The 18,453-nt window shown below is 57.0% G+C and overlaps 6 protein-coding genes across 6 annotated transcripts in view; 3 read left to right on the forward strand and 3 right to left on the reverse strand.

The window, feature by feature from the left end:
- GMORB2_6712 (serine/threonine-protein kinase ULK2) overlaps nt 1-1,851 on the forward strand; it is a gene marked incomplete at both ends in the record, with an annotated part of 3,117 nt that extends 1,266 nt beyond the window's left edge. Inside the window, 2 exons of the mRNA XM_035468682.1 lie at nt 62-1,620; nt 1,742-1,851. Coding sequence (XP_035321816.1) covers nt 62-1,620; nt 1,742-1,851 — 1,669 coding nt within the window. The remainder of the gene's footprint in view (nt 1-61; nt 1,621-1,741) is intronic.
- Nucleotides 1,852-2,941: 1,090 nt separating this feature from the next.
- Nucleotides 2,942-5,901, reverse strand: GMORB2_6713 (STYKc; the record flags this gene model as incomplete). The annotated part of the gene is given in 8 exon segments (XM_035468683.1): nt 2,942-3,298; nt 3,915-4,500; nt 5,049-5,137; nt 5,151-5,249; nt 5,319-5,382; nt 5,398-5,610; nt 5,668-5,725; nt 5,814-5,901. The coding sequence occupies 8 exon segments, from the start codon at nt 5,899-5,901 to the stop codon at nt 2,942-2,944; spliced, it is 1,554 nt and encodes a 517-aa protein (XP_035321817.1).
- Nucleotides 5,902-7,563: 1,662 nt separating this feature from the next.
- On the forward strand, nt 7,564-9,226 carry GMORB2_6714 (uncharacterized protein; the record flags this gene model as incomplete). The annotated part of the gene is made up of 3 exons (XM_035468684.1): nt 7,564-7,690; nt 7,809-8,026; nt 8,312-9,226. The coding sequence occupies 3 exons, from the start codon at nt 7,564-7,566 to the stop codon at nt 9,224-9,226; spliced, it is 1,260 nt and encodes a 419-aa protein (XP_035321818.1).
- Nucleotides 9,227-9,931: 705 nt separating this feature from the next.
- GMORB2_6715 (Delta3-Delta2-enoyl-CoA isomerase) lies at nt 9,932-13,528 on the forward strand (the record flags this gene model as incomplete). Its single annotated transcript, XM_035468685.1, is given in 8 exon segments — nt 9,932-10,131; nt 10,251-10,842; nt 11,117-11,188; nt 11,193-11,729; nt 11,738-12,201; nt 12,212-12,991; nt 13,207-13,393; nt 13,421-13,528. Coding segments are annotated over 8 exon segments (2,940 nt in total).
- Nucleotides 10,061-13,546, reverse strand: GMORB2_6717 (conserved oligomeric Golgi complex subunit 1; the record flags this gene model as incomplete). The annotated part of the gene is made up of 4 exons (XM_035468686.1): nt 10,061-10,089; nt 10,245-10,816; nt 11,100-12,952; nt 13,169-13,546. 4 exons carry the CDS (start codon nt 13,544-13,546, stop codon nt 10,061-10,063), a joined length of 2,832 nt encoding a protein of 943 aa, XP_035321820.1.
- A 1,862-nt stretch (nt 13,547-15,408) lies between these two features.
- GMORB2_6719 (U3 small nucleolar RNA-associated protein 3) lies at nt 15,409-17,286 on the reverse strand (the record flags this gene model as incomplete). Its single annotated transcript, XM_035468687.1, has 1 exon — nt 15,409-17,286. One exon carries the CDS (start codon nt 17,284-17,286, stop codon nt 15,409-15,411), a length of 1,878 nt encoding a protein of 625 aa, XP_035321821.1.
- Nucleotides 17,287-18,453: the final 1,167 nt, after the last annotated feature.

An 18,453-nucleotide genomic window follows, 5' to 3' on the forward strand; every position in this document is an offset into this window, starting at 1 on the left:
CTGCGCAGCGGAACACGGGCCAGCAAGAGGCGGCTGCTGCCGGCGCCGCCGCACCGTCGAGGTCCCCGCGGGAACAGGTGCCGAGGACAGCCCCGTCCTCTAGCCCGAGGCAGCAGCAGGGAGGGCACCGTCCGTCCTTGTCATCTGACAGGGACGGTCTGGGTATCCGCCGCCCGGCCGCCGCCCAGCACACGGCATCGGCACCTGTCCAGCATCGGCTGGGTGACGCTGCCGCCCGCCAGTCTCCGGCCGACACCCGGGCACGGCAGTCGCCCGGCCGTACGCCTACGGAGGAGGAAAGGGCAGCGCAGGAGGTCATGTTTGAGCGGGACTACGTCGTCGTCGAGCGGAGGCACGTCGAGGTCAACGCGCTCGCCGACGAACTGGCTGCCAACGAGAAGCTCGGCCACGGAGGGGCGAACCCCCCGCGAGCCGGTCAGCTCTCGCGGCGCTCGACGCAGCAGGGTGCCCCGACGGCGACGGCGGGTGCCATCCCGACGCCCACGTCGCGCAACGCCCTGGTGGCGCAGGGCCGACCCGCTCACGACCGTCGGGGGTCCTACGACAGGCCCCCCTCGGTCAGCCCGAGCTCGGCGTCGAGCGCCATCTCCAAGGCCATACAGGACGCCAGCCTGCGCCTGTTTGGCTTCAAGGTGCCGCCTCTCCGCGGCGGGGCCAAGGGCCAGTCGCCGCCGCTGTACCAGGCCTTCCCCGCGTACCCCACTCCCGCGCTGACGGCCGGGCTCCTCGGCGACGGCAGCAGCAGGGGCACGGGATCGGCATCGTCGGACGAGGACGTGATGGCGGCCCAGACGATCGAGGAGCTGGCGACGCGGAGCGACTGCGTCTTTGGGTTCGCCGAGGTCAAGTACAAGCAGCTGATACCGCTGGCACCGTCGGTGGAGCACGGCCTCGGCGGCGTCGACGTCGACCAGGCCAGCTCCGACGAGGACGGGCTGACGACGGAGGCGGTCGTGGTCCTGTCGGAGGAGGCGCTGGTGCTGTACGTCAAGTCGCTGACGCTGCTGGCGCGGGCCATGGACATTGCCAGCGTGTGGTGGGCCAAGAAGAGCCGAGGCGAGGCGGCGACCGGCATATCGGCCGCCGTGTCGCAGTCGGCGGCGCAGCGCATCAACGCCGTGGTGCAGTGGGTGCGGCAGCGCTTCAACGAGGTGCTCGAGAAGTCGGAGATCATCCGGCTCAAGCTGCTCGGGGCGCAGAAGCAGCTGCCGCCGGACCACCCGAACCACCCGGCCAACCACGGGGTGGACGAGTACTCGTCGTCGGTGACGACGACGTCGTCGGCCGGCATCGGCGGCCCCAGCAGCCTCGGCGGCGTCGGCGCCGGTGCCGGCATCAAGCACGTCTACCTCACGCCCGGGACGAGCGCGGAGAAGCTCATGTACGACCGGGCGCTGGAGATGAGCCGCTCGGCCGCCATCGCCGAGGTGGCCAACGAGGATCTGCACGGGTGCGAACTGTCATACGTGACGGCGATCCGCATGCTCGAGGCCGTCCTGGACAGCGACGAGGATAGCTCCCGACGGGTGGCTGGTAAGGAGCCATCCAGGGAGGGGAACGGTGGTATCGACTGCGAGGAGGAGCAGCATGTTCGCAAGAGTGAGTTCTCCCCTTCTCTTCCTCCTCTCTCCTCTTCCCTCTTCTTTCCTTTCTCAGGCAACCCCGAGAGAGAGTGTGTGTGTGATGATGCTGACATGTATGTGTGTTTGTGTCGTTGCAGTGATCTCCATGATCAGCGGTCGTCTCAACTCGGTCAGGCAGAAGCTGCAGATGATTGCCGATGCCAGTAGACAGTCGCGTCGAAGCGGAGATGCCAGTCCACGACCGTAAATGTTTCCTAGTTGGCTACTTTTTTTTTTCTTTTTTTTTTTTGCATTTGGCCACTATCAGCGTCGCAGGTTCTTTTTTTTCTCCCACTTCTCTTTACATATTAGAACCTTTGTTCTGTTTATCCTTTTTTTTATTCTATTTTTTTAATCTCTTTTCCTTCTCTTATTCTTCTTAACTCTTTCTCAATTCTTTATGAACCCTGGGTCTTTTTTTCCTTTCCTCTTCTTTTCTTTGCAGAGCAAAGCACTACAACGTCATGGAAAGCGGGAGTTATGGATACAAACAAGATTGACATGACATGGCGTTTCTTATCTTCCTTTTTTTTTTTTACCTGTCCTCCTCTGGTGCCTCTCTACTGCCTTTTCTTCTCCTTCTCTTACCACTGTTCTTCTCGTTTTCGGAAAGGGACATTTCCAGCGTGGATCTGAGCCTCTTGTCTTTAATTTTTCTTTCTGTCTTGTCGGTTCGGTCAGCTGTGTTGGGGGTGTATATATGAATGAGACAAGAATGCTTCTTGAGATGTTTTGTCTCTATATATGCCTTTATTGACCTTGTTTTTCAGTGACTCCTGTCTCGTAATGGAAATTCTTCTGTCCTGCTACGAGCGTCGTACAATGAATTTTTTCTTTCTCTTTGTCTTTTATCTTGTCATGACTTTTGTCTGCTTGTGAACTCTTTGTCATAATCTCTTGTCTTCTCTTTTATCTTTTCATAGACTTTTTTTTTTTTTTTTTTTCCCTCGCGGGCTTTGTCTCTCGTAGGACTCTGACCTAGTATGTCCTATTGATCTTGTAGACGTTTTTGTGGCCTTGATCTGAGTGATAGTCGCATTATATATATATATATATATATATACAGATATATAAAGCAGCATTTCCATTCAAAGGAATCAAGTCAAAATAAAAACCCAAAAACAAACACCCCCTCCCCCAAGGTCTCATTTACGGCACGGGAAGCTAGCAAAGCAACGGCAGAACGGAGAAGAGCAAATACCATGTCCCAGGAACCACAAGCAGAAAAAGAAGCAGAAGCAAAAGACGCACCACACCTGACGCCCCTTATAGCCAAAGTGCTGAACCTAGACCGGACCCTACACGACGACATGGTCTCTGAGGCGCTGACCCGCCGCCGCGCCGAACAGGAAGCCGCCTCGGTCGCAGCTGAGAAGCGGTCCGCCATCCTGGCCGGTCACCGGGCCGAGCAGAGGGACAGGAACCGCGCTCTGTCTGCCGTACGGGCCCACCACGCCGAGGCCGTGGCCGCGCGCAGGAGGGAGAGGGTCCTCAGGGTAGAGAGGGAGAGCGTCAGGAGCGTGGACGAGATTGTGAGACTGAGGGATGAGATGAGGAGGCGTGTTGGTGTTGCTGGCCGTCAGGGTCAATGTCAGGATGGTGGTGGGAAGGGAGGGAAAGAAGAAGAAGAAGACGACGACGATGGAGTGAATGGTCTAGTATGGGAGTTATGGGGGAGGCATGGTAACGTCATTCGAGAATCAGCCCCGAGATATGTCGATGGGTATCCTGTGAGGGACTCGCTGAGGCCGCCGATCCTGCTGCGTAAGAGGCGGGGCGGGACGGGACGGGAGCATGGTAATAATAATAGTGTCTAGGCAAGCGAGGCGAGGAGAGCGAGGAAAGCAAAGACAATAAAATGGAATAAAACAAGTTTTTTTTAAAAATAAAAATTGCATTGGAGCAAAACAAAAAGAAACAAAAAAATCAGAGGAAATAAAGGGGAAAGCAATACAGCATCTCTAATCACCTCTATTCACCTCATCAGCATGCATAGAACCTCAATGCCTCCTTTGTCACCAAATTTCCCCTAGACGACGGCAGGAATCGACTGTTGCTCGCCCGGAGTTCCTCTAGTACCTGCTCCCTCCTTGGGCCGCCGCGCTCCCCCTTCCCCAGATGGCGGGACAGGCCGGGTAGCGGGAGGAAGAGTGTAGGGTCCGGTGCTGTTCTAGATGACTTCGTTCTCCCTCTCCCACTACCTCTTCTTGCAGACCTTGAACTGTTCCCCCGGTAAGTCAGCATTGCTCTCTTCCGGGGATTACGGCGGACTCTGGTGGCTGGTGTCTCTGCTTGGTCCCATATAGGGGTGGGCAGTTTGGGCCGCATCGGCATCGGGACCAGAGACAACTCGTCGTCATCTTCCTTCTCGGGAAAGTACGACGACGCCGTCTCTACACATGTGTCGTCTTCCTGCTGTTCAGCACCGGCCGCTCTGCCAACGCTCCTGTACTCATCCTCCGCAGCTGCGTCTCTCAGGCTCTGCAGCTCCCACGGCATGGGCTTCAGATGGCTCTGGGGAGTCCAGTGGGATATGACTCGCTCGTCGAATCGTCGGAAGAACTCCAGGTGCTTCCTCGGTGTGCACATCCAGTCGTGGCATGCCGCCGCGGTGGCTGTGAGCCGCTCCTCCGGTGCCACACGAAGGCACCTCACGATGAAGTCCTGTGCGTTGGACGTAGGCCTCGGGCTCGCATTCTCAAAGCAACGTATAAGACGCCGGTCTAGGTCCTGCTGTCCCATGAGGTTCAGGTGGCCACGGATGACTTCAACTGACGTAATGAGAGCAAGAGCCACCACGCCCAGAGACCATATGTCTACTGCAGATGTCTGGACGCCAGTGCTCGTGAAGAATTCACTGTATGTCAAAGTCAGAACAAGAGAACTCTCCCCGAGGCTGGTCACGTCATGCTAAGAAAGGGGGGGGGGGTTGATTCACGGCGCTTGATAGTCCATTGTCCCTACAGCTGTTATCATCCTGCTCCTCTGTGGAATTGCAGACGCCCCAAAGTCGGACAGCATAATCCTGTGATAGGCAATCTTCGGCGAGTACGCAAGAAGAATGTTTTCTGGCTTGATATCACGGTGAACAATGCCCTTTCTGTGCAAGTATGCGAGACCCTGAATAACTTGGCGGAGGATGATTCGGATATCGAGCTCAGAGACGGTCCCGTGACGGTTTATAAAGGACATGAGGTCGCCTCCCGAGGCAATCTCGGTGAACATGTATCTTTTATTTGTAAGGATACAGAACAGAATGTTTGGACGAGTATAGGAGCGCATACAGGGCGTGCGACGACACGATGGCGTCGATATAGGGTAAAATGTTTGGCTGTGTTGTGTCCCAGGTCTTAGCATGGTCCCGAGATTGGTGCCGTGGTTCTTTGGAAAATGAAGAAAGCTCACATGTTGCAGCTGCCGAAGAATGTCGGTGCCTTGAAGTTTACGTCGAACATCTGCTCGGCGTTTCCTTCCCCGGTATTCATCCAGCCTGACTACCTTGCACACCAGCTGTTTCTTGGTCGATGCGTCGATGGCCAGAAACACTGATGCTTCAGCTCCTTGGCCAAGACAGTAGTCAGTTAATTGGTATTTGTGGGCGAAGAACTGTTTTTGTTTCAAAAGAAAGAAGAAAATCAGCTGTTGTTCGCGGAATGGGTAGCATCATTCCCCAACCTGAGCCTCTTGTTGCTGGATATCAGTCAAGCCACGTAGGTTGGGCTTGCTTGTCCGAGAAAAACTAAACTTCTAGTACGGTTTGATCTCGATGACATCTCCATGCTGTAGAAGGTAGCCCTGTGATAGCTCTACACCGGAGCCTATGAGGAAATCGTTCACGTAGGTCCCATTGACGGACTTGCGATCACGGACGTAGACATGGTGGACGTCAGCTTCGTAGACCACCACGTACACTTCGCAGTGATTGCGTGAGACGGCGTAGTTCAGGTCGGGCTGGATGACAAAGTTGCTTTGGAGGTCAGGCTTGTTCACGAGCTTGTTCACGGTTTAAGAGAAGTGCGCTCACTTGGACCCTGCATGACGTCCAATCTTGAGTATCTCATGGCCACAGATCGGTATCGTCTCTGAGAAGCTCTGTCAGATAAGGCAATAGGGAGCTGAGTATCCCTCATATGAGAAATCGACCCATGGAGGCAGCATATCAGGGCTCACTATTGGACTTGTCACCGCACCGAGTGTCCGAGAATCTCAGCAGAGCTACTGGGGTATCTTGAGAGCTGTCGGCGCTGTGGAACTCCATCTTGTGCTGCCGAAGAACAGACTGGATTGCCAAAATTCATGGGTAGCCTTGAGCGGATCTGGACGAGAGCGCATTGAGAGGTTTCTACATGTTTCTCTACAGCTCCTGCTGACATTTTTATTGACATTGAGTGTCCTGAAGAAGGTGTGGCCGACCTCTTCCTCGCTCCTTCCCATCTACACGATCAGATCTGATGCGAGAACATACAGTGTATGAACACAGTGTCAACACACAATTCACACCAATATGGGTGAATGCTACTAAATGGTGACGTTTGTGACGTAAAAATCGCCACACGTGACCCCTTCGGGTTGCGAACCCTACGGCCGTCCTGACTTAACCGTCATAATTCTCCCCGCCTGACTGTGTATTGTTCGTTCCTCATCCACACACGATTCTCATCCTCGAACCAGTGAGTTAAACCACCCCCCCCCCCCCCCCCCCCCCCCCCCCTCCTCCTCCCCTGGACTTTGGGCACCTAGCTTTGATGCAAGGCATCCCTTATTGCGGGAATGCTTTGCATCATTGCCTTCGCATGTTTTCCAAAAATCCCACTCTCCATTGCCGCTTACGGCAACCCCGCGCACCCAGGTTCTCAGAGGACTAACGTGACAAAAGAGAACAATCGTTCAAGATGAGAGCCAAATGGAGGAAGAAGCGCGTTCGTCGCCTTAAGCGCAAGAGAAGAAAGATGAGAGCTCGCTCGTAAGTTACACACTCTACCATTCGGAACTTCTTTTCTCTATCCTGGCACCAGCCGCTGACCGTGACTCCTCTCCAACAGCAAATAAGCGCCTCACGCAACAACCTGACCCAGACCTATCTTTCATGACAACACGACCTACCGCCTCCATCATCGACTGATGGCCCGACTTGGTGATTATGGGAAATGACTCGGATGCTTGCATTCAGGATGGGACTTGTGATTTACTTGGACGGATTATCTGACGGTTGTGGGCGAAGATACCACACGGACAATCGGAGGGTCGGGCGAAGCTGGCGTTTCATCAGGACGTCTCTGAAGCAAGCTGCCAATAGAACGCAGACTTGTTGACTCAAGACAAAAATCAAAAAATAAACATGATTGCTTCATGAAGAACTCTTGCAATCCTCTTGATGTGGCTTTCTCACCACTAGGAGTAACTGCGCGTGACCACTATCGTCTCCACGTTGGTTTTTTTTTTTTTTGCCGGTGACTATTCTGTAATCGAATGTGAGATGATGAATCGGTCAATTGGACAGACGTCACTTTGGAACCCTAGAGGAATTGAGCAAGTATCTTTGCAAGCATCTTGTCTGGATCCCACTGCCGATCTGAACCCATTGTCAGCTACCAATTTTTGTGTGTGTGCGTGTGTGTGCGCGTGTGACGTCGCCGGAGTCCCTGTTACTACAAGTAGTCAGTGGGCAGGTGGGGTTGCAGCGGGTTACAGGCTACAGCCACAAGGCTAGCCGGCGGCGCCTCACCGCTCCGGGTGATTACCGGCCCGGAGTACATGTAACCTTTTTTTTTTTCTGCCGCTTCCCTGAACTCTGTAGGCAAAGAATTCTAGACCAAAAAAAAAAAAAAAAGTGAGATCGGTTGAGATATCCCACCTTGGAGACTGACGAGAGTCTCAAATTGCCGCCAACACAATAACAGCAAGAACCCAACCTCCGACCATGGCGAAGCGCAAGAGAGATGGCGAGCCTTCAGCCAAGGCCCCTAAAAAGGCGGCACTCGTGGCGCCGGCGTCAGTGTCCAAGGTGTCGTCCCTGCTTCAGCCCAAGTCCTCCCCGCCAGTGATAGGTAAGATCGCGACCCGGTACTGGCGTGCAGATCGACGGCTGCTTTCTATTTCCCTGCATGGTGTACCTGGCTAACTGTCTCTCTTCTGGCTGGTACCAACGAAAAGCGACATCACCAGGGATCCAGATTCCGTCGAGCATCAAGTTTCAGTCCTATGCGTCCCCAGAGGCGGCGCAGCCTAGGAGCAAATCGTCAAGGAAGGCATCACAACAACAACAACAACAACAACAGAGGGAGCTCCTACTGCACTCGACAGAACACCCGAACCTCGACTATATAGCCAGGGAGGAGGTGGGCAGGGGGTCGGAGCAGCTGGTGAAGCACTACGTAGCCGTGGTGGACCCCAAGACTGGATCGATGCAGGTCATCGAAGCCAGGAAGATGGTGGTGAGGGCGACGGTCCGTGGGAAGCAGGCGGCCGAGGAGGAGGCGGCCGAGAAGAAGCTCAAGCAGGTGAGTTTTCTTTTCTCTCTTTCTCTCTCTCTCTCTCTCTCCCTTTTTTTTTATTAGGGTTTTTCCCCTCCTTTTCCCCCTTATCTTTTCCATGCTTGTTCCTCTTGTTTCGCCTTGAAAGGAGAGCAAAGAGATCGGAGCGTACTGACGACCGATGTGCCATGATAGACCATGATGGATCGCAAGACGGAGCTGGGACAGATATTTGGAACAAAGAAGGCCAAGAAGGCCATCGAGGCGAACGTGCTCAACGCCATCTCACCGCAGAAGAGACGGGGCGAAGGGGGAGAGGAGGAGGAACCGGCCAAGATGGACGCGGCGTCGCGGGCCATGCTCAGCTCGATCGGGGCCGTGACATCTTCGATGGCGTCGCGCGAGGAGCTCCAGGCGGCCGTGGACGAGGCCAAGCCGGCTCCCCGACCGAACCTGGAGGCGACCGAGGTCGAGGATGTGTACGACCCGCGGGCCATGATCGGGGCCGACGTGCTCAACCTGGTGCCGGTGCGCGAGTGGCAGGAGAAGGTGCAGCACCGTGAGGGCGTGCAGGTGGTGTCGCGCTTCGTGGCCAACCGGGTGAATCGGGTGGCGGCGGCGGCGGTGGCGGCGGCGGCGGGGGGCGGCAGCGGGGACGAGGCTGACGTGGTGCGGCTCCGCGTCCTGCGCTACTTCTACCTCGTCCTGCTCATGTACCTCAACACCAAGCCCGGGCGGGAGAGGGGCACGCGCCAGCTCCCGCCCCGCGAGAAGCTGCACCGGCTGCTGGAGCCGGCGCCCGAGGCCGTGGTCGAGAACATCCGCCGCAAGTTCTCCGACGGCGGCGTCATGCGCAAGTTTCACGTCGACACGCTCATGACCCACTGCTGCGCGTTCGCCTGCATCGTCGACAACTACGAGGTCGACACCCAAAACCTGCGCGACGACCTGCGCGTCGATCAGAAGACCATCAACCAGTACTTCCACGAGATCGGCGGCAGGGTCAAGCCCGTCTCCAACAAGGCCGAGGGGAGGACCGTGCACGTCGCCAAGCTTGCCCTGCCCCTAGATTTCCCCAAGCAGAGGCACCTTGCTCCCAAGAGACGATGAACGGCGTACTGCTACTCATCAGCAGTATCACTACGATGGGCAGTAGTGACGTCATGTAGAGATGTGGTCGGTAGATGGATTGTATATACGTTTTCTATACATCAAGATGAAGAAAAGAAAAAAGGAAAAAGGAAAAAGAAGAAGAAAAAGGAGAGAAGCAAGACGACACAATCCGAATCCGGGAAACAGAAAAGAAGAGCCAAAAAAAAAAGGAGAAGAAGAAGAAGAAAGTACGAGATGCCAGTACTGATAAGTCTATACAGCGTGCATGAAGGTCATATTCGCTTCATCTTCTCCGGCAATATATCATGATGAAGAATAGTACTACTGCTGGCCTCGGCACATGTCCCCCACACCGAATTTAAACCGAGGCTTGGGGTGCTTCTGCTCTAAAAGCCTCTTGGCCTCTGGGGATAGAAGGTGTGGGGTTCGGGGAGGGGGGGGGAAGGCAGGGAGAGCGTATAATACTAATTCCGTATTAATTTACGATATTTAATACATCACTTTATATCTTCTTGATACTTTTACCTACCTCACCCTTACCCTCCCCATCAGCTTCAGCTTCACTTCCTTTTTTCGGCATCGTCATATCACCGGGATGATGAGACGACAGTCCTCCGAACAGTATATCCCGACCAGATCAACACATATCAGTCTCGTGTCCCTATCCTTCAACTTGTAAGACGAGACGTCCCGTCCAACGCAATGACGTCCTCCGCTGCTCCCCCCGTCATCTCCCTCGAATATCGCGGCCGCGTCGCAGTCGTCACCATTGACAATGAGAAGAAGCTCAACGCCCTGACCCAGGCCAACTACTATGACATTTCCCAGAAGCTACGTGAGATTGCCACTCACGATGAAGTCTTTGTGACTGTGTTGCTAGCCAAGGGAAGATATTTTTCCGCGTGAGTTCTTGATGCTTGATGCTTATCCATATACGAAAGAAGCCCCTCCCGCCCCCCCGGGACTGACCCGACTAACCAATCTCCCTCCCCCTCCAAAATGTATGTATGCATACATATAGAGGCGCCGACGTATCCATCACGAGGAGCGTCCCGGAAGATGTCCAGGCTCACAAGCACTGGCTCCAGAGCTTCGTAGCCTTCAACCTCAACGCCTGCCACGCCTTCAGCACGCACCCCAAGATCCTGGTCGTCGGCCTGAACGGGCCCGTCGTCGGCCTGTCGGCCGCCCTCGTCGCCTTCGCCGACTTCATCTACGCCGCGCCCCACACCTTCCTCCTCACGCCCTTCTCCTCCCTGGGCCTGGTGGCCGAGGGGGGTGCCTCGCGCGCCCTGGTCCAGCGCCTGGGCGTGGCGAAGGCCAACGAGGCCCTCATCATGAGCAGGCGCATCACCGCTCCCGAGCTCGAGAGGTGCGGCTTCGTCAACGCCATCTTCCCCGACGAGGCGGGGGGAGCGGAGGCCGCCGCCGCCGGCCGAGACGCCGCCTTCCGCAATCGCGTCATGCGCGAGGTAGACGACCGTCTGGGCCCTCACCTCATCGGCGAGTCGCTCATCGGCATCAAGAAGCTCATCCGCAGACCGGAGATGGACATTGTCCACCAGCAGAACGTTCACGAGGTCTTTGCTGGTCTGGACAGGTTCGTCAAGGGCGTGCCGCAGGAGGAGTTTCGCAAGATTGCCTCTGGGGAGAAGAGACATAAGCTGTAGGAGGGAACTTGTTATATATATAATATATATATATATATGTATGTATGTATGTATATGTATCTAGTATTACCCTCGTGCGTGCGCGCGCGCGCGTGTGTGTGTATGGTGTATGTATGTTGTATGTGTGCGTCTATGCTAAGAGTCCAAACAAGAGACTTGTTCGTTGCCAAAACGACTGTGCCGACTTGCCAATGCGCGACCGCGACGCCTCGTCGAGGTCGACGGCTTCGCGCAGCGCACTCACCATGCCCTTCATCTGCGCCCCATCCTTGCCGAGGCAGCACTCGAGGTAGGTCGCGTCAAAGAGCCACTGGACGCGCAGCTCCCCCAGCTTCGCCTCGTCCTCGTCGTCCTCGTCGTCCTCGTCCTCCAGCCTGACCAGCTCCTCCCTCCACGCGGCCACCAGCCTCCCGTCCATCAGCCTCTTGACGACCGTCACGGCGCTCGGGGTCCACAGATCGGTGCCTGCCTCGGCCATGGCGGCCGACATGTCGCGCATGAAGCCGAACAGGCCCGGGGACGGCTGCGTCGGCAGCCCGTCCTCCCAGAGGATCCTGCCGACGACGGTCCTGCCGGCGAGGACGGCGTCGGGGAAGCCCTCCAGCGGGGGCCCGCACACGGCCTCGACCATGGCGGCGTGCAGCTCGGGGACCATGGAGAGGCCAAAGGCCGCCGTCGACGGCCGGTCCGGCAGCTGGGTGCGGATGTCGCGCAGCACGCGGAGGAAGTACATGGCCACCGGGCCGCTGTCGGGCCTCGGCCGCCCCCACAGGCCGGACAGCTGCTTCTCCAGGTTGGAGAAGGCGGCGTCGAGCGACCTGTGCAGCGTCGTCCGCAGCGTGTCCGGGTCGTCGCGGCTGAGGGCCTGCTGCCTGGCGTCGATGGTGTCCTCGTCCTCGACCTCGTCCACGTCGTTGTCCCAGCGCTGCCGGGTGAGCGAGGCGACGACGTCGCGCACGTCGTCGGTGACGCGGAACCAGGCCCGGTAGCTCTCCACCGCCCTGGACACGGCCTCGTTGCGCCCGTACAGCCGGGTGACGACCTCGCCGAGGAAGAGCCCGCCGCCGCCGACCTGCGACAGCGCCTCGTCGTAGGCCTGGTCGACGTCGTCACCCCAGAGGTGCTTGTTCCGGTCCGTCACGCCGTCCTCCCACGTCTCGAGCGTGGACTGCACCTCGGAGCCGACGAGGTGCAGCTTGGCCACCTTGGCCTCCAGGACGGCCAGCATGCGCTCGTTGATGACGGACCGCAGCTCGTCCTGCATGGCTGTGGGGTCGAGTCCGCGCGCCCGCCCGCCGTCGCGTATCCACAGCCGCAGCACCGCGTTGCGCAGGTCCATGATGGCCTTGAACTCGGTCGTGTGCGACAGCGCCGCCTTCAGCCCGTCCAGGAACACGGCCGCTCCCCTCTCGGACCAGCCGGCCAGCGTCTCCCGCGCCAGCTTGCCGTCCAGGTCGTCGTGCCGGATAAAGGGCGTGAAGTACTGCATCTCGTCGCTGAACCAGTGCTCGTACACGTCCAGACGCAGCCCGTACAGCTGCTTCAGCGACGGGTCCTCGAGCAGCGGCCGGCTCATGAGCTGCGCCATGGCCTGCGACAGCCTGCCCGGCACGATGGCCTGCACATCCAGCAGACTGCGCGTGTACAGTGCCAGGCTGAGCATGACGCGCTCGCGCTCGCCCCTTCCGGCGTCGCCGTCCTTGCCTCTGCTCCTTCTGCTGCCGTCGTCGTCGCTGTCGAGTGCCATGGCCATGGCCTCGGCCCGCGCGTGCAGGAGGTGCCGCAGCGCGTCCTTGGCCCCCGAGCTCGTCGCGAGGCTGTACGCGCACAGCGCCTTGACGACGCGGTCTCTGTCCTCGTCCCGCGTCACCACCCTGAGCACCTTATCCACCTGGCGTAGCAGCCGTCGCCGGAGACTGCCCAGCGCCTTCTTGGACGCCTCTACCTGTCGTGCCAGGCGGGCCTCCAGCATCGCCGTCCCGAGGCTCTTCGCAACGATCCGGCTGAGGACCAGGACCTTGGCCGCCATGATGAGCCTGTCGCCCTTGGATGACTCGTTGATACCGCTGCTGCTGCTGCTGCTACCGCCATTGTTGCTGTTGCTGTTGCTGTTGCTGTTGTTGCTGTTGCTGCTGTTGCTGTTGCTGTTGCTGTTGCTGTTGCTGTTGCTGTTGCTGTTGCTGTTGCTGTTGCTGTTGCTGTTGCTGTTGCTGTTGCCGTTGCCGTTGCTGTTGCTGCTGCCGCCGCCGCCGCTGAGCAGCCGTCCGACCACGAGACCGCACGCATCCAGCAGCTTCACCCTAGCAGCCTTCTCGACCCCCGCCTTCGTGTGGTGGTGGTCGTCGTCGCGCTGCACAAAGTTCGCCAGGCCGGAGACTTTGGACCCGGCCACGGCACGCCCGCATCGGCTGCCCATGCCGCTCAGCAGCTCTTGCACGCGCTCGTTGTCGCTGCGCATCTGGACAATCGTGTCGGCCGTCCCCAGGAGCTCGCGGTACGAGCCGCCCACCTGAGTGCGTAGACGGCCAGCCTTCTCCTCGATGGAGACGTGCAGCGAGTCGTAGATGGCGCGGATCTGAGGGAGCGTGTAGCCGCCCGAGAAGATGTCGGCCGTCGAGGTGAGGGTTGAAGGGTCGGGGGTCGCCATTGTGGGCGGGCCTTTCTGCTTATCGATGAATTCTTGGACGGTGTGCAGGTTCGACGAATCATTCGCTTATACCTCACTCCCTCTCTCTCTCTCTCTCTCTCTCTCTCTCTCTCTCTCCTCCTACGTGTTGGGGGGGGTCTATCGTTGGTCGTGAGGGTTGTGGTGTGGGCTGTGTGTGCGGCTGCTATGGACGCAGCTCTCTGGTTCCTCCAAATCTGGTCACATGCGCTGGTCTGTGTAGTGATAAATAAATCCACGCCCAACCCTGGAGGGGAAAAAAAAAGATAATATTCCAGCTTGCATCCTCCCAAGGTATTATTACTCTTTCTCTCTGATGAACAGTCTCTCCCCTTTCTTTCTTCTTCTTCTTCTTCTTCTTCTTCCCTTTCTTCTCCATTTTCTTTCACAAAGTGCCCGTGCAAGAGTGTTAGCTCAGGCAAGCATGTTTGAATCCGATCGCGTACTCCGAGCCCATCACTCATGTGATATGTAGTAATATCATGTCCAAGACAAGACTACCTTTTCGTGTCAACCGTCTGTCCAGATGCCCCGAAATGCAAGGGACTTCCCTACCAAGCTTCTCTGTATCGCGGAGGTCATCTCTTGATTTCCTCGCATAGCGGGGGTCTATATTACAGCATCGTCGACCTATCGTACCGTGGCCTCAACGCCTCCCTTCGCGTGCGGATAGACGACAGATAGGAATATATCGTCCGCATTCCCCTCGCCCCCATCGCTCATTTCCTCCCCACGGGGAAAGCTACAGGGTGAGGTTGCGGCGATGCAGTATGGCCTTCCTTCTACGATCCCATTCTCTACCGCAGCCCACATATCGGTGGTAGGTAGGTTGGGACCAAGACCACGATTCCTACACCGCGCATCTCGTCTCATGGCAGGGACGACTGTCTGATCCCCCATGCGGAGACACCCTTCGTCATCATGAGTCTCATCCATGCACAGCAACTCGACAGGAGGGCATCTGCGGAGGCGTCAACGGAATCAGCGTAGGAACCTATTCCGCTGATCTCATCGCATCTACGGCTCAGCTGCGGCAGCTCGAGTTCTGTACTGGAGGCTTCTTTCTACTTCACGATGACGGCGATGAACGAAGCCCACGTCGCCAGGCCTATACGCTCCATGGCAGCGAACGAATACCGGCGGATGTTGCCCTTACATCCCTACGGCCCTTCTGAAAGAGAGCGCTCTGGCCGAATTTCGTGACGTCCTAGGCCAAGAAGAAGAGAAGAAGGGAAGGAGAGAGGTGATTACGGTTTCTGGTAAGTCTTATGGCGTTACTGGTTTCTGGTGTGCACCGCAGAGAGACATGGACATGGACGATATTTGCCACTGCCCACATTTTAACGCCAGCCACCGAGCTTGATAGTAGATGTCTACTACTACTACTACTACTACTACTACTACTACTACTACTACTACTACTCCATCTTCCTCATGCTTTATGGGCATCAGGTGAAGAGCAGAGTAGCAGTGAATTCAGACCCTGACGGAAGACGCACAGGGTCGAACGGCTGCTCCGGACTTCAGAGCGCCGTATGCAGTACCTTGAACGCGAGGGTCCTGACTGTTGACGATGGACATTTGAGCATTCGCAGGAAGGAGTGGGTCATCGAGGCCTGGAGATATCTGAATCGATGCAGGGCTATCAGCGACGCAGGATGGAGCATCAAGGAAGTTGAAGACTTTCCTCCTGCCTGGGCGAGCAGTATGAAGTCACGGGGGAAAGGTACGCATACATATATATATATATATATGTGTGTGTGTGTGTGTATGTGTGTTGTAGTCCTCATCTCCACCCTCTGCAATCTCACCGTGATGCATATAAAACCTCTCTCGCTCCTGACCTACAGCTTGACACTCTTGACAACACCGATATTGATACCCGACAGCTCACCCCGGTACCCGCCCTTGGGCTCGCCGCCCTTCCAGATGGGCTTCATGCTGGCCAGCTTCTTCTGCTTGGCCTCAAACTGCATCCTCTTCTTGACCCTAGGGTTCCGCACCTCCTTCTTCCTCCGGGGAGTGAGACCCTTGTTCTTCTCGATGGCGTACGTGATCTTGCGCTTGCCATTCTCGTCAACCTCCTCCTTCTCCACCACCCTGTCGGCCTTGGTGGCCGCCGCGAGCGCCGCCTTGCGCGCCGCCTTGCCCTCCTTCTTCTGGTTGGACTTGTTGGCCACCATGTCGTAGTACTCGTCCTCGTCGTCGCGCATGGCCTTGGCCTTGGAGTCTTCTTCGTCGTCGCTGCCGTTGTCCTTGTTGGTGTCCAGGTCGGCACCGCGCCTCGACGTCTTCTGCGCGCGACCCTGGGCTTCCCGGAGTAGGCGGGCCTGGCGGTCCTTGAGGCGCTCGCGGTAGGGGATATCGGCGTCGCCTCCTGCGTCGCGGCCGGCGTCGGCGCGTCGGTTGGCCTTCTGGGCAATCTGTGACGTGTAGAACTTGAGACTCTTCTTGCGGGCGGCCTTCTCGGCGGCTGTCCTGGCGTCGAGCATCGTCTCCTCGCCAAAATCGGAATCGGAGCCGTCGCCGTGGGCGTCGGCTGCCGACTTTCCACTCTTCTTCTTAGACTTCTTGTTGACAAGGGGCAGGTTATACAGGTCGGCCACCGTGCCGTCGAGCTCGCGCGCCTTGGCGGCCCTCTTCTTGGCGGAAGCAGCCTCCTTCCTCTTGGCCTCCTTAGCGGCCTTCTCCGCCTCCTTGCCAGCAGTGGCAGGCTCGGACAGCTCCTCGGGCACCACGGGGAGAGCGCCCCCATCTTCCTTCTCTTCCTCCCCGGCGCTGCTGCGTGTCGACCGGAGGTCCTTGATCTTGCTCCACGCCTCACGGCAGCTGACCAGCGTCTCCATGATGTCGTGATCGCGCAGGTCGGACGGGCTCAGCGTCTTGTTGGCCTTGGAGGCATCCCTCGCGGGCGACGTGAGGACGGCAAAGTAGCCGGCCAGCGCGGCGACGTAGCAGCCCAGGACCCAGTACTTGACGGCCTCCAGGGACTTGGCGCCCTGAATCTTGGCGCCGACCCGCAGGCCGTCAAGAAGGGCCTCTTGCTTCTGCAGCTCTCCGGCAAGATGGTCGAACTCGGGGTACCGTGACTTGAGTATGCGGTAGCGCTCCTGGGAGTCCATTTCGTCGGTGATTTCGACATCCTTGAGCACCTCGGTGACGGGCTCGTCCTTGTCGTCTCCCTCGCCGCCGTCATCGCCAGCGGCCAGCCACTCGCTCCCGTCAAACATGAAGTCTTCGTCCGTCATCTTGGACAGCTTCTTCTGCTGGAGGCGCCTGGCCTCGGCCTCCTCTTCCATGGCGTCGCCCTCGGTTTCGATGTTGTCGGCGTTGTAGTATTCCTTTCTTGACGACCCCCACCACCCTTCGTCACCCTCTCCTTCTTCTTCTTCGCCACCCTCGTCATCAGATTCAACAGCTTTCTTCCTCTTCGACTTGGGAGGCTGCTTCTTCTCTGGCTTCTCGTCAGATTCTTCAGAAGAGTCGTCGTCTCCGAGAATCTCCTCATCCGACAGCTCGATATCGTCGTCGTGCCTCCTACGACGCTTGGAGTCGGGCTCGTCGTCGAGCATCAAGCGGTCGCGCTCCATGAAGAACTCATCCTCGGAGTCTGCGACGTCCTTGTATGTGCTGATGGGACCCAGGCGGGCATCGGCGCTGTCGACTTCCTTGGGGCCGGTGGGCTGGCCCTGACGGCCGGTAGCCTTTCTCTTCTTGGCCATCTTCAGCGTTTACGAACAGTCTTCACAGTATTCCGGTACAGTTGAGAGCAGCCCGGCCTAGGCGGGACTTGCAAGATGTTGAATGCGCTGCTCCGTGCTGTAGTCAGATGTGCTGTACTGTAAAGTGAAGAAAATGGTCAGCGGGATGGAGCGAGACGATTGGAAAATTTCCTGACTGCCGATAAGATAAGCCGGATCAAGTTCAAGGTTAGTTGTGGCTTATGATTGGTGGCGTGCCATATGTGGCTGCTGTCCTCTAATAAAGCCGCGACCAATTTACTCTGAGGGTTAGTAAGAACTCTCATCAATCCCCCATGTACAGATTACATGCTATATTATATATATATATATATATATATATATATATACATATGAAGAGGGAAAACACCTCCTCCGGCACATGCTTCCATTATCCAAGGCCTCCCGTCATGGAAAAAAAAGAAGAAGAAAAAAGTAGGAACCACATCAAGAGACAGTCCAGATACAAGATGCAGTGTATTCGTGCCACCAGGTCGATCATTCGCCCATCTCCTTACCGCAGACATTGACATGGCGGGTATCATGGCACGGCTCACTCGCACAGAGAGCTGGCACGTAGTATCTAGTCCAAACTGCTCATGGCCGTTGTGCTGCTCCTTCTCATGTGCATGATTTGGCCCCATGCCTCAGTGGCATTATTGTATCCATCCTCATTTCTACACCTTGGTGATTGGTAAGATACACCAAGAGTCCTCACGGGTACACCCTCAACCCTCAAAATACTCAGCCGTTAGGATAGCCATCAGGCCGACGATGGACGTCCTTTCACGGAAGGAATCATAGCGGCATGTGAGAGAGGTTAAAAGCGACCATTGCTAGGCTGGATAACCGAACCCTTTTAGACCATGCCGAGAAGGTTACAGCCCAGGAGCTGAAGATGAGCGTGGCCTTTTTCTTCTTCTTTTTTTTTTTTTCGGGGGCAGTACTGAAACTGTCTCGTATGATTGCTGATGGGGGGATGACCTTGTCACTGCCCATGTGCGCCTGCCTCTTCACCCTGATGCCTAGTCCAACGTGAGCAACGAAGATGGGCTGCACGTAGCTGCATGCGAGATATCGGCCATGGACTTGGTCAAGCAGAGCCTCAGAGGAGATGTCGCCGTGCCTCGCGTGCATGCCCATGAGCCT

The sequence above is a fragment of the Geosmithia morbida genome (assembly GCF_012550715.1).
Source record: "Geosmithia morbida isolate 1262 chromosome Unknown scaffold_6, whole genome shotgun sequence".
Taxonomy (NCBI): domain Eukaryota; kingdom Fungi; phylum Ascomycota; class Sordariomycetes; order Hypocreales; family Bionectriaceae; genus Geosmithia; species Geosmithia morbida.